Source organism: Equus caballus, chromosome 20 (assembly GCF_041296265.1).
Source record: "Equus caballus isolate H_3958 breed thoroughbred chromosome 20, TB-T2T, whole genome shotgun sequence".
NCBI lineage: Eukaryota > Metazoa > Chordata > Mammalia > Perissodactyla > Equidae > Equus > Equus caballus.
The window spans coordinates 42073664-42088776 of NC_091703.1; the positions used below are offsets into that span (position 1 = coordinate 42073664).

Below are 15113 nucleotides of genomic sequence, written 5' to 3' on the forward strand. Positions count from 1 at the left end.
AGTTTATCAGCAAAATAAGAGATTACCAAAGAATTAAAGGGTAAAAAGACTATCATACTAATCTAAATATTGATTTCGCCTTGGATATTCCTTATTGACCTTGAATAAGCTTCTCTAGTTCAACAGTGACGCACAATAGGCATATGCCACCACTGGCAGTTACAGGTGCCACACTTTTGCAAGTTTTGCATTCAAACGCTAGTTTGAATACAAGTTTTCTATTTCTAAAGCACAGGCTATTTGGTCTACTGGCTGCATGTGGCCCAGGTGCGAAATCAAATGCAAGCCTTAATTACGGCCACTTTTTATGAGTATCCAATTAGACCTTTTCCCCTCCATTAGCAGAGGGCTGTGGCTCGGCACGGCTGTGGAAAGCCACAGGGCGTCACGATAACTCAGCTCGCTGTGAATCACTCAAGGGCAGGAGTGCTTTCTTCCAGGACCTTAGACCCTCGCTTCCCGCCTGGAAACAGGACCTGCGTGGGCTCCACACTGGAAAGAAAATGTCAAAGCCACGTTATCAGCGCTGACACGAGGGCTAGGACACGCGAGGCCCCGCCCCCGAGCGGCCGGAGGCGCCCGCAGCCCCGGCCCCGCCGGGAACCAGAGGAGGGGGCGTGGCTAGAAGGCAGTCACATGGTGGGCGGGGCCTGAGCGTCACCACGTGGTGGGCGGGGCCTCGACTGGAGTTTCCGGAGAGTTCACGACTGCGGCGCTGAGGCCCCGTCTCGGGCCGAGGCTTTCGTTCTCTCACCTGAGCGACGCTGGGCTGGGTCTGGGCACTCGCGGGCCTCGGTTTCCACCCCAGAAACCGTTTTAGCCAGCCTGAGGCTGCCCTTGGAGTCGCAGCTGCTTCCGCCTTCTCTCCCGAGGTTTGTGCGCTCTGCCTCGAAGGGCTCGGTTCGGCCGCCTGCCCGGCCCGTTTGCGGGCCTCCCGGAACTCAGCTAACCGCTGTTCCATGGCGCGGCCGTCGCTCCCCCGCGCCCGGCAGCGCGCGCCCGCCTGCGGTCTCCGGCCCTCCTCTTTGCCTGGCGCAGGGCCGCGGTGCGCCTGCGTAGCGAAGGCTCTGTGCTGCGCGTGCGCGCTCGGGGCCTGTGGCCCTGGGGCTCCGCGTGCGCTGGTTTGTGACGTTCCGGGGCCGGCTGTATGGCTAACAGTCCCCTCCAAAACCGCGTGGACGCTGTGGGCAACTCTTCACGCTGCATCGTTCAGAATCTGAAGCATACAGACTGCCCCATTGTTCCTCTCTCTTGCCCCGGGCTTCATCTCTCTTCAGGGATCTGCTCCCCAGCAGGTGGAGCATTCTTGAGCAGTTGAGCGCTCATCTTGGGCGCCAGATTGAGAAGGTGGTCCCAGGGCGTTGAAGAAGGCCCTTGATCTCTGGGAGGTTCTGGTGTCCGAAGGAAGGCAGCCTCCACTTTCCCTTTTAACGGGTTTACCGATCTTTGCACTTGGAGAGGCTTTCTCGCTGCTCGTCTGGCAGGCAGGCCGTGCAGACGTCTATCATTGCTCGAACCACGATGGAAACTACTTGTTGATGTGTCTAGATAGATCGGAAACTTAAAAAAAAAAATTTATTGCAGTGAAACTTAAAATACATCTTAAGTGTACTGCTAAATAGGTTTGTACTTACGGATACACCTATATACCTACTTCCAGAATAAAGAACATTTCTATTACCCTGAGGGCTCCCTTGTGCCCTCTTCTAATAGCTGCTCACCCAAAGGTCACACTTCAGGTCAGGGACTGTTAGATGGATTTTTAAAGCTCTAAGCCTCTGGCTAAGTGCCACTCACATAATTGAGGCTGAAATATTTCTTGGATCTTGGTGAGTTTGAGTCAATAAACTAGACAAACTAGAATGGAGTCTTTCATTCATTTAACAAATATTTATCCAGAGCCTGCTATGTGTTAAGTATTTTACTTGGCACTAGAGGTGTTGGAGTGAATGAAATAAACCCCTCTTTTCTTAGCACTTATGTTATAAATGGAAAGACAAATGCGTAACCATGTGTTTATGTTTAATGTAATGTCAGGTACTGATTAGTGCTATGAAGAAAAGTAAAGTAAGGAATAGGAATGCTGGGACTATTTAGAGCAAATGACCTGGGAAGACTTCTCTCAGGAGTTGCCATTTGAGCAGAGACCTAAATGAAATGAGTGAGGCATGTAGATATCTGCAGAAGAGTGTTTCAGTTGGGGGATACAGCAAGTGCAAAGGTCCTGAGACCTCAAGTGGTATGTATACTTGACCTACTCACAGAACGTTGTGGAGGTCAGTATAACTGGATGGTGGGAGGAGGGAGAAGAATGGTAGAAACTGAAGATGCACAGGTATCCAGGGGCCAGGTCACATAAGGCTTTATAGGCCATGGAAGACTACTGCATTTGGGTGTGATGGTAGGTGATGGGAGGATTTTGATCAGGAGATGACATGCTATGACGTATTTTTAAAGGATCACACTGGCTGCTTCAGATGGGGCCCTGGAAGAGTGCAAGTTACAAGGAGGGAAACAAGAGCAAATACAGTAGTATAAGAGAGACTGGCTGTTTGGGCTAGAGTGGTAGTGATGGAGTTGGTGAGAAATGATCAGATTCTGGATATATTTTGGAGATCTGAGCCAGCATGATGTGCCGATGGATTGAATGTGGAGTGTGAGAAAAAGGAATCAAAGAAGACGGATTTCTGTTACTCCCCCTCCTCCCCACCCCCCACACACACCCTGAGCAACCAAGTGAATCATGCTGGGGCCCTCTACTGAAATGAGGGAAGATTAGGAAGAAAGGATTATGGAATAAACATGGGGAGTTTTGTTTTGGACATGCCGAGAGTTTGAAATGCTTATTGGATATCCAGTTTAGGCAACTGGTTAGTGAAAACTGGGAATTCAGGGAAAAGTCAGGACTGGAGATACCTTTGGGGAGTCATCAGTATGTGTGTGACATTTAAAGCCATGAAACTGGATGAGATCAACTGGAGAGTGAGTGTGGCTAAGAAGAGAAGATATTTGAGGACTGAGCCCTGAATAATTAGAGATGGTTTGTAAAGCATAAAAGAATGACATCATTATACCACAATGACCTCTCCTTGAGAAACCACAGAGAAAATTTCTTGCCCATCTTGGTGTCAGGAGTAGGTCTGCTTCTCTCGAGGGACTGGAGAATTTTTTATTGATTGTGTTTCTCAGTTGATAATCACACTGAAACCTCAGAGCTGTATTTATGGTCTACTTCGAGGAGGCATTTAGACTTAAGACATGTGATTTGTGGGCTGTTGCAATCAGGTCAGTGGCAGGAAACATGGCACCTTCAAAAGGGTTGAGTGAGGAGAGTCTCATGAAGGAGTTAGTTACAAAGATGTGGCAGGATTAAGGGAGCCAGCAAGGGATGGTTCACAGGAAGTGTTACCAGCCTCTAGGCCTCAAGCAGCAAGAGGACGGAGTGGTCATCAGAACCCAGTGGGACCTGTAGCTATAGGAGAAGCCCAAGACAGGGGAGCCCTTAAAGGAGCATAGAGCAGGTAGAGAAGAGTGGAAAGAGGATTGAGAGAGCAAACAGAGAAAGTACAGCCAAGTGCTAATGTCATTCCAGCTCCATCTTGCTTTAGTAACCTTATTTTTCCTTTGCTTGTTTTCTGATTTATTATACATTTGTTTTGTCTCAGTGCTTTGTAAACCTCTTAAACCCTTTTTGGAAGAGATTGAAAGAATGGAAAAAAATAAAGATGAAAGAGATGATCATGAAGAATAACTCCTGCCAAACTAACTTAATTTCCTTTTTGAATAAGTTTATGAGACTAGTAAATAAGAAGGGTCCCAAAGTGTACTTAATGTGTGAATTTGATTTTTATTATAAAATACTTTGTATATACCAAATTATATATGTATACATGCACATATATACGCATATATATAATATGTGTACATATGTCATATTTAAAGTTATAAGTAATAAAATACCCACATGCCTTGTGATATATTAAGTCTTTGGCCTCAGTTCCTCACTACTCCTTGTATCCATGCCGTAAAAGGCAGAGTAGACTTCCCCATTGCTTGACTTTGAACTTAGCCATGCAAGTTGCTTTGGCCAATGGGATGATGGCAGACGTTATGCAAGCAGGGGCTTGAAGTGTGTTTGTCCTGCTGAGTGCGCCCTCTTAGTCCTCTGTGCTGCCATGAGATGAACTTGCAACAGCTAGCCGGCTGGTCCAAGAATAACAAGAGTCCATGGATATAGTCACCCAGCTGACCCACAGACCTACAGTTTAAAGCCAAGCTGCCCAGCTGACCCCAGCTTACCCCATGATATGTGAAAAATAAATGCTTATTTTATATTACAGAAATGTGGTTTTTTGTTACACAGAAAAAGCTAGTCCAGAAAAAGAACATTTCTCTGTGTGCCTGTGGTCCGTCCGTTCCTGACTCCTTCCCACCTCTTCAGTCTAATAATGTAGTGAGTTACATTAATAGAGATTCTGTGAAACCATCCTGCGTTCCTGGAATAAACAGAACTCAGTCACTTTATAAAATAGAAAATTCAAAGCTAGATTCGGTTTGGTAATTTTTAAAGGAATTTTCATCTTTGTTCATTAATGAGATTTTCCTATAATTTTCTTTTCATGTACTGTACTTAAAAGGTTTGGGTTTTAGAACTACACTAGCTTTATGAAAGAAGCTAAAGTGTGCCTCCATCTCTGCCCCTCATTTTCTAGAACAGTTTGAATAAAATGGGAATTAACTATTTCTTGAATGTTTGATGGGACTTAGCAGTAATACCTTCTAGACCTGGTGTTTTCTTAGATCAGATAAATAAAGGTTAGCTACAGTTAAGTGGGTTCATAGCTAGTCAGCACAAGCTTACCCAAAAAGTGTTAAGAAATGAATCAACATCAGTGTGTCCTGTCTGATGTGGCCTGGATGAAAACACAAAAGGCAGTTTATCATTTTTCAGGTGACAAAAATTTGATAGAGAAGATCTACAGTTATGTCTTTAGGGTAAAAAAGATAAACTGAAATGAACTTCGTTCAATTTGTCATGATTAAAGGGTTGTGGAGATGCTCAGAGGGAACCCTGCTTCCTTCTAGATTTGCATTTATGTTTTGTCTTTGCTTTTGTTTCTTAATCATTTGTTTCAGTAGGACCTGGAGCTTTTCCCTGACCACAGACTGCGGAGGAGGGGGTGTATGTGGTGGATGCTTCAGCTGCTACAGTCACTCCCATTGTCATAGTGAGTGAGGACCCCCAGGCTCTCATGCTCTCTTTGGTCCTGTCCCTGCGGGTACCACATGTAAAGTTCTGAGCACTGTGCTTTATATGACAAGCCATAGCGTGTCCAGAGGAGAGTCACCTGCATAATGATGTTTCTAGAGCAGCGTTTCTCAGCCTTAGTACTTTAGACATTTGGGGCCAGATAATTCTTTGTTGTGGGGACTCTGTTCTGTCTGGTAGGATTCTTCAAAACATCTCTGGCCACAACCCATAGTTGCCACTAGCACTCCCTGCTAGTTGTAACAGCCAAAAATGTCTCCAGACAGTGCCAAATGTCCCCCTGGAGGCAAATTTTCCCCCACTTGAGAACGACTGGTCTAGAGACCATATTGTAAGAGTGGTAAACGCAGTTGATGATTTGGGCCCGAGGAGAAGAGTCATAGTGAAAACATAACAGATAGTTTTAGAAACTATTAAAAAGTCTATTGTCAATGGGGGAGGAGAATCATTCTGTGGGGCTCCAAAAAGCAGAACTAAGGCCAACAGCTGGAAATTACAAGGTGACAAATATGGAATCTAAAAAAAAGAAAAAAGGATTCCAGCAACAGTGTGGGCTGCCTTTTAGAGCAGTGAGTTCTCCGACACTAGCAGTATTCAAGCAGAGGCTGACTAACCACTTGTCAGGAATGTAGTAGAGGGGATTTCTGAACTGGAGAGGGATTTGGTTTACCTAGATGATCACCACATCTCTTCCAACTGGGGAACGTTATGTTTAATCCAAAGAGAGCAAACTGGGAGGAGAGAATGGAAGACTTTGGGGCATCAGGCTAAGAACGTGTCGCTTTAGGTGTTGGTGCTGCTGCCTGTATCATCTCAGATCTCACTATTGCTTCCAAGCTGATGGCTTGTTTCTACACGCACCTGAGGGCTTTCTCTGGCTGCAGGAGAGTGTGCAACCAGTGCATGAGGCAGACTAGTACCCCTCAAATAGTCTTCAACCAACTTTGGATGGCAGTTGGTGGATAAATACCCCAGCTCTCTCTCTCCTCATGGGGGAGATGACTCTGAGGTGTGTTCCATAGACTCTCCCAGGGGTCTTTAGGAGGAACAAGCCTCAGTTGCTCACTGCGGTGCTGCTCATTAAAGTACTGTATATCGCCTTTTTTCCCTTGCCTGTCTCATTTCCTTGCTCCACTCTCAGTGCTCCCTGAAGTCACTTCCCCAGTAAACCTCTTCATTTTAATCCTTATCTCAGGGTCTTCCAAGAGAATCTAAGGTAAGACCTAAGCCAGGCCTACAGACTTGCTTGCAGAAAGGGAAGTAAACTAGAGGGCTGGTTGGTATTTCACCTTTACAAGACCCCCGTCTTGAAGTTTGAAGCAAGCAAAACAGAGCTTTAGACTGGCACAGTCCGAGAAGGATATTTGGAGGCGGGAATAAAGAAATTGAGAAAGGAGAAAAGAAGGGGAGGGGAGGGCCACAGTGCTTCAGCTGAAGCGGCCTGTTCAGGACAGCTTCTGGGACGATGTTTTGGCCCACAGTTTGTGTTGAGCTTTGTGGAGGACAGAATCAGAAAAACTGAGTATTTGATTCTGTCCTCCAAGGACTTTAGAGACCATTCTGTCAACAAATGTTGGTTGAACACCTGCTATATGCCAGGCCCTGTGCCAGGCTTTGAGGGTGCAGAGAGGAATGAAATACAGTCCCAGCCCTTAGGAGTTTAAGGTCTGGTTGAGGAGGCAGACTCATTAATAGACAGTTACACACAGAGGTCTGTGGGAGCAGGGGAGGGTCACTAAGTCACGCTGGGGAGTAGTATGACTTCTTCAGATTTAAATGTGGGGAAACTGAGGCCAGAGAAGGAAAGCTGATGAGGTTATATAATTCCTGGGCATTACTGTAGACAAAAAATATTTCTGGTAATAGCTCATTTCTTTAGAGCACTATCTTTTGCATTTGCATCAGAAAGTATTGCCGCATGACCCCCTTGCCCCCACCTGCTCTTGGCTTGGTCACAACTGCTTTTTCCTGACACCTACTGCTGGTTTGAGCTTTGCCTTTTTGTGTTCCCCCATCTACAGGGATCTTGTGTTCCAAAAGAGCCCAGCAGTCTCTGCTGTCTTTCTTAGTCAGTCCTGCCCAATCCTGTTATCTGAGGCTTCCTCATTACCCTCTTCTTCATCTCCTTAACTCCCTTTAGATTCTAAGATCTCCGGTTGTGACAGTTTTCCACCCACCTGACTTGCCTTATGTTGTTCTATTTTGAGTTGCATTGTGCTCAGCTCTGATGCTCAGAGAAATGCCTCCTGTGGCTTGCAGGACAGATGATCAGACAAAGCCCACAGGATTACAGCAAAGATAATCTATATGTAAATTCCATCCCAAAACTGTCCTTAAAATTTTCTCAAAGTATTTGGAGAAGAATCTCTTTGCAAGTTGAGAAGGCACATAAAGCAATAGGCGTTGTGTGTTTCCCATGAGCTTGCTCTGCCTCGTTTACGTATGGGAATAAAATTGGAAGGAAGCCAAGCTTTTAAGCTCTTTAAAATCCTTTGAAGAACTGGACTGTTACACTAATATATATTCACATGCACCCAGAGTAGTATATTTCCTGATTCTTGACAAAATCCGCTGCTCAGCCTCTTCCATGGAAACCCCCGCTTCAGCCTTTGCATTTCTCTCCAGCCATTGACCTTCTAGAATCTTGCCTGACCGCCAGGGTTTGGGGCCCAAATGGACCCATTTTTCACCCTAACAGTACTAGCTGCTGCTGAGGCTTGAAGGGAAAGTTGGCCCGTTCTGCATGACTTAGCAGCAGGAACACAGCCAGGGTCCTGACTCTGCTTGGTTGTCGCCTGCTCGGCTGTTAGTCGTTTCAGTAGTCTGCACACGGGGGAGCCAATATTGCTTCTGTAGTGAGGTGGATGTGATGGAGGGGAAGTAAGGCAATTCCTACCCTATGGTCAGCCTCCTTCCAACTTATGTTTTGCTTTTCTAGACTTGTATCCCATGGAAAGGAGATTTTCTGTCTGAGTGCTTCTTTTAAAAAAAAAGTTTTTTTAACTTTGAGGACCAGTTGAGTAATTCACTATCAACAACAAATTCTTCTTGGGTTCCAAAATAGTTGACCATTGTGGAGTGATTAATGTGTGCTAGGCATTGTGTTACACCCTTGAAAACTATTATGTACTTAAATTTTCTCAACAACCCTTCAGGAAGGCACTTGGACAGAGATTAAGTAATTCCATGTTACACAGCAAGCAACCGGCAGGGCCAGGATTTGAACCTGAGTCTGACTCCTGAGCCCAGGAATCCACTGTTCTACCTCCTCCTTCGTGCAGACCATTTTTAAGTTTCTATGAATACAAACAGGTATAAGTTATGATTCCTGGCCTCTGAAAAACTTACAGCTCATAGGGAAGATGAAACAAGAACGTGAAATGCTAAATAATGCCAGAAACTATCTGCTAAGTGTCCTTTCAGTGGAACAGACGGGCAGGAAGTTACCAGGCAGGACTTAACCTCAAGATCAGTGATGGCAGGGGTGGTCTAAAAGGCTCCATGGAAGAGCAGGGCATTTGATTGGCCTTGAAAGATGGAAAGGACTTAGGAAAACTGAGAGGAGGAAATCAAGGGACCGAGTACTTTGAACACTTGAGTTCAAGTCCCAGCTCTGACATTACGCAGTCATAGGAAAGTCCCTCATTCCCTTTGTTGCTCCATTTCCTTCACTATAAAGAGAAAGGCTCAAGAAGGTGAGATGGAGTAGGGGAGAAAGCAAAAGTTTGGAACCAGAAGAGGCTTAAGAGAAGTGTGGAGGGAGGAGGTAGTGATTTGAGGTGGGAGGGATGTTGGCAAAGTTCTATCTAGGCTTAAGTGGTCGTTCCACTGAGCCATCAAAATAAAGAACCACCCCTCCCCACCCCCCACCCCCCAGCTTCTAATTTTGTTTTGCCTTGGGCAGGGCACTTCTCCCTCTGTTTCTTCATCTGTCAAGGAGGATAAACCTCACAGGAAGATATCAGGATGAGGTGAGCTGATAGGGAGTGCCTAGCAGTACCTGGCTCATCAGGTAATTGCCCAGTTAACATGGGCTGCTTAGAGAGTATGAAACCAGCATGATCCCAACTCAGTGGGAGACCAAGGGCCTGGGAAGAAACAGGGAGGAAAAGAAGATCTTCCTTACCCAGAGAAAATGGAATGCATGTGGAGAATTGGTACCTTGGTAGGTTTCTAGACTAAAGAAGACACTATTCATCTGAGATGGTTGAATTGAAATTGTTTACATATCAAAAAACTAACATATGACTTCTGCTCCTGCCTTCTCCCGACTCCCATCACTCTCCAGAGCTTGTCTGAACCAAAATCAATCTCTTCTTCCCATTATCTTAATAGGCTTGGGTTTGATTTACTCAACCATTGGCTTCCCTTCGAGGTTGCTTTGAGGTGGTGTTGATAGGGTTATCAATCAGCCAGCCTCACACAGTCTGTTTGTAGGAGCCATTGGGGATTCCTGTCTGCCTCACAAGAAATCCAGCTGTTAGGGACAATGGACTAAGCCCCTCTGTGAATCTGGGATCTCCATGAGGAAGCTAATACTAGGAGGGAAACCATTAGCACTTATCTTTGGCTTTCACTCTCATCTCTCATCAGGAGATGCTAATGATGTGGAGAGATTTCATGGTGAAGGATTCTCTGATTAGAGTTTTTGTCATGTCACCACACACTCTGCCATTCGCACACAAAAGCCACTCCCAAGCCCCAGCCTCATTACTTCCCACTGCCCATTCAAATGCTACTCTTTAGCTATGTTGAACTGTGATTTCCCAAACATCCCATGTTGTTTCCTGTCTCTGTACCTTTGTCCACACTTTTTATTTTCATCTGGGGGCATCCTTTCCTCCCTTACTCACTAAGTGCCACTCATCTTACATACTTGACTTAAATATCTCCTCTAGGAAGCCTGTTAGTCCTTGCTCCCCAGGTAGGGTTTTGTTCCCTCAGGTATGCTCTCTCAGCACCAAGTGCATCCTCTATAGCAATCTTTATCACCTGTATTACAGTTGTTGATTTACCAATTAGTAGGATATAGTTTACGATTTTTGAATTAAGACCAAAAATAATAGTGGCTTGAATAAGACAGAAGTTTATGTTTTTCTTCTAGGCATTACTTGAGAGTGCCACTGGGCAGTGACCCAGGCCCCTTCTGTCTTGTTACTCTGCTATCGCTAGAGTACTGACTAACATACTGCAAGTTGGCTCACAACCACACCAGAATTCCAGCCTGCCTTAATTCCAGAGCCAGCCTCTTAACCACTAGGTCATTTTGCCTCTATTAGTGAAGCTGAGCTCATTGGAGATTGGGGAGGAAGATGTGAAAAAAGTTAGAAAAGCTCAAGATATATTGGGAGACATTTTAAATGCCTGGTGGGGAGTGGTGGGAGACGAGATCATGAAGGTTGGGTCTCATTGCAGGACCTGAATGTCAAAAATACCTCTGATGATGACAGTAACCTTCGTTGTCAGATAGGGTCATTTCTCAGGCACATATCCAAAATCACTGCTTCTGAAGTGGGTTAAGACACTCCCAAATCTTTCTTACATCATTTTGGAGAGACACGGGTCAAATCTTTATGAAGGGAAATGGAATAGAGAAGCTAATACTCAGTGAATCACTTCTCAAGCAGGAACCCATGGGCCTAAGCCTTCCACCCTCTGAGCTGTTTCCAAACCTGACTGATCATCAGAACCACCTTGGCACTTTAATGCAAAAGATCCTGAGCCCCTCCATGGCCCTTGAATCTCCAGGAGGGGACTCAGGAATCTAGATAGTTTGTAAAGTTCTCCCAGTGATTCTGATGAAGAGCTGAGTGGGGAACCTCACACTTAGGAGACCTGTGACCACCCTGTGTTTCCTCTAACTGCAGATTCACCAAATGAACTCCTTTTTCTTTCATGGCAGAAGCATTTTTCTTTCTTTGGACCCATAGCAGGGTGATTCTTGTTTGATGTTCTCTCTGAACTCTAAGCCGTGAGTTATTGCATTGTCCAAAAGACTTTGGGCATTCTCCAAGCCTGCTCAGTGACAAATCCATTTTCTAGAAACTTAAATACAGAGCTCAGCAGTTCAAAAGTTTGATTAACCACTAACCCAACTGTTTTACATCTTGTAAAGAGGTTTGGAAAATCGTTAGACTTCAAAATTTCAAGTGGATCCCTGATAGAGATTTTTTTCTTACATTTGACCACTCATATCCTATGATTCCTATCTCCCAAATCCCCTGGACCAAGCTTTCTGTCTTTAGAAAATTACCCAGGCAGGGATGAGCCCAGTGATGATAATAGAACATTTATTTAGTGCCTTCATGAACCATGTGCTTTATATTCATCATCTCATGTAAACCCCTTTGACAAGCTGAGGATATTAACATGAGTAGTCCCAATTTATAGGTGAAGAATCTGAGGCTCAGAAAAGGAGCAGACATGGGATTCAAACCTAGATCTACCTGAATCCAAATTCTGAGTTACTAAACTACTTCTCCCCATGTTTGGGGGCTAGGGCGGGAGGAAGAGAGGAGACAGAGGAGAGGAAGAAGACAAGGAATGGAGGTGGAGAGATAGTATTTCTTTGTTGGGACCTGCTGCCTATTATCCTTTCCTGTCCCCACCCCCCTTCACATTCTCATTGCCAGTAGCAACCAATACAGGAACAGCCTTTCACGCTCCCAGGCAAACTTTAGCAAAGAAAGTTGAGCTCCTTTTGCAGAAACTAGCTTCCCCTCTGCATCATTTCAGAGCCTCAGTGGACCCACAAATTTCATTTCCAGCTAATCACATATGCACCAGACAGTTATGATATACAATAAATGATTAACACATTCAGCTGATTCCCTTGAAGGCAATTTACCAAATTTATTGGAAGGCACTTTTATTCAAGATGCCACACAGATTCCTTTTTTCTACATTTCCTTCCTTTGCTGATTCACTGTGTATTGTGCCTGAATGAATCACTTGGCTCTTCTAAGTCAACAGAGCTGAATGGGAGAAATCCAGGCACGTGATTACTGCTGGGAAAATGGCAGGTTTGGCTCATGAGAGAGATGATTGGGGCACTCTTTGGGATCAGGAGCATTCTAGGGAGATAACCATTGCATTTGGTTCAAAGAGGGAGATAACCATCACATTTGGTTCAAAGCTTCCCTTGCAGGAAGCTTTGGTTCATCTCCCCAAATGCTATTATTTGCTGATAGGAGGGAAATCATACTGGATCCTCTTGTTCTGTAGCAATTTGAGTGAATTCTCCTGTGGCAGGCTGGGCCCTTCAGAGCTTTAATTGGTTCTAATGCAGAGTGGCTTAAAATAATTCACTCTTCCACATACTAATCTTTCATTTCCCAGAGCAGATTGGATTGTTCAGAAATGAACCACTGAGAGAACCCTTTCTTCTCACTTAGCCCTAGATTTGAACAGTCTCATCCTTATCCCCTGAAGCTGATTGGTGAACTCAGGATAATATGCATTAAGAAAACCATTCTATTTCTACACCACTCATGGTGCTAGATGGCTGAAAAACAATGTTAGCCAAGTGCAACTGTGTAGGAAGGGTGCTGTGGTACAAGTTCTTGCCCTGACCTTACAACCAGCGAGCTCAGTTTTCTCCTCTGTAAAATGAGCCAGTTGGACTTACTGCTCTCTGAGAATCTTAAATTGATTAAGAAGAGTTTGATTAAATCCATTTCATTATTCTAAAGCAAGGTTTCCCAACCTCAGCACAAATAACATTTTGGGCCAGATAATTCTTTGTTGTGGGGGCTGTCTTGTGCATAGAGGATGTTGAGAAGCATCCATCATCTCTACCTACTATATGCCACTAGTGCCCACCTCCCTGAATTGCAACAACAAAAATTGTTTCCAGACATTGCCAACTGTCCTTTGGAGGGGAAAATTGTTGATAACTGCCTTCCATAGCTTCCTATTGCCTACATAAAATGCACTCATTTATGAAATATTTAATATAACTTACTGAGTACTTACTAAGAGCGAGGATAACAGACTCAGTCCCTGCCCTCAAGGAGCTCATAGTCTAGTTAAGAGGACAAACAAACAATTATAATCTAGTGTGGCATATATAGTGACCAAAAGAGATGCAGATGAAGAAAGGGGGAAAGTTTTTTGAGGAGGAAGTCAGGGGATCTCAGAAAGACTTTTGGAGAAATTAATGATTAAATGAAAAATGAAAGAATGAGTAGAAATTAGCCAGGCATTCCCAGCTGAAGGGACAGGCTGAGAAAAGGCATAGTGGTGGGAATAATGATCTACTCCCACAAAGCTCTTTGAACTAGGGAGTGGTGAAGTTGAATCCCTCAGGGACAAGGAGACCACCCTCTAATCCCAGCTGTGCACGGTTTCTTTTAACATTCCGTTCTCGAGAAGCAGTTCAGAACCCTAAAGAATTCCCAGCTGTGTTCCCCAGTTGAGTGGTACTGCCCTGGAGCTCTCCAGGGTACTGAACCATATCTATCTGAACTGCCCTTCATCAGCAGCTCTCTACCTAGGGACGGCCTAGAACCCTGCTTCTTCCTGATCCTGACTCCTGCCCATGCCTGCTGCCCTTGGCTGATGCTATGTAGTTGAAAGATAATAGGTTCACCAACCTAAATGATTCAAATTGGGAGACAGTCAAATAAATGATAAATTATGGTGTGTCCCTATGAAAGAATATTGCACAGTGTTTTGGTGGCCTTATTTTTTTTAAAAAAATTATTTGGAATTTTACATATTTTCTAAGATACCTATAATAGCATATATTTCTTTACTTAGAAAAATATTTAAAATAAAAAAGGGCCTTGGAATCAAAGGACTGAGATGTGAATCCTAACTCTGACACTTAATAGCTGTCTGACTTTGGGTTAATTTTTCTCTCTCTTTTTTTTTTGGTGAGGAAGGCTGGCCCTTAGCTAACATCTGTTGCCAATTTTCCTGTCTTTGCTTGAGGAAGATTGTCCCTGAGCTAACATTTGTGCCAATCTTCCTCTATTTTGTATGTGTGACTCCACCACAGCATGGCTTGATGAGTGGTGTGTAGGTCCACGCCCAGGATCTGAACCTGTGAACCCCAGGCTACCAAAGCAGAGCACGTGGACTTAACCACTACGCCACAAGGCCAGCCCATGGGTTAGTTAATTTAATCTTCACTGGCCATTGTTTACTCAACTGCAAAATGAAAAATAAAGGACAAACCTTCAATAATTCCCCAATGCCTACCATGCAGGTCTCTTGTGGATACTAAATGAGCTCAAGCACACGCATCTACTACTGTGTTGCTTAAATAAGAGAAATGCTCAGCAAATGCTTGTTTGCTATTTCCTATCGCATCACTTGGATGCTCAGTTTTCTACTACAGCAAAGGCAAGCCAGGTGTATAAAAAGGTGGCACCAGGTTTTGTAGGCATGGACTGATAATGCCCTTCCCACTTCGCATTCTTGAGGCCTTCATTAGGAACAGAATTATGAAATAGGACTAACTCTGAGTATGATTGTGTTATTTCTACACTTGGCTCCCAGTACATTAGCATCTAGACCTTTACCGTCATGACAGGACACTAGAAGACCATTCCCTGGGTTATCTGACCACTGAAAAAGTAAATGCCTAAAGAATTTAGTGTTCTCCCAACAAACAGCTGATCTAGATCACTTTACTCCGAAGCCCAAAGTTGTCAGGCCCCATACACTGGAGAAAGAAGAATTTTTTACCTTCCAATTCATTATCATGAGCATACAGCCAAGTTTTACATCTAAGGAAAGGCTTTGATATTGGAGATAAAAACAAACAAACAGAAAAAAAGCAATTTGAAGGAAACAAAAACTATGCAGGGAAAGAAAACTTCCCAAATAAATTCTAATA

General features: G+C 44.3%; 1 protein-coding gene across 3 annotated transcripts in view; it reads right to left on the bottom strand.

Moving 5' to 3' along the window:
• Positions 1 to 15113, bottom strand: part of SAYSD1 (SAYSVFN motif domain containing 1) — a 60668-nt gene that overhangs the window by 15271 nt on the left and 30284 nt on the right. The window contains exons 2-3 of one of the 3 annotated variants that reach the window (XM_070245529.1): positions 4862 to 4913; positions 755 to 1560 (exon numbers count right to left, since the gene is read on the bottom strand). In XM_070245529.1, the coding sequence (XP_070101630.1) occupies positions 755 to 961 (207 nt within the window). In that variant the 5' untranslated portion in view covers positions 962 to 1560; positions 4862 to 4913. Of the gene's footprint in view, positions 1 to 754; positions 1561 to 4861; positions 4914 to 15113 lie in introns of those variants that run through there. The other 2 variants (XR_002802257.2, XM_070245528.1) reach the window with 2 other exon arrangements.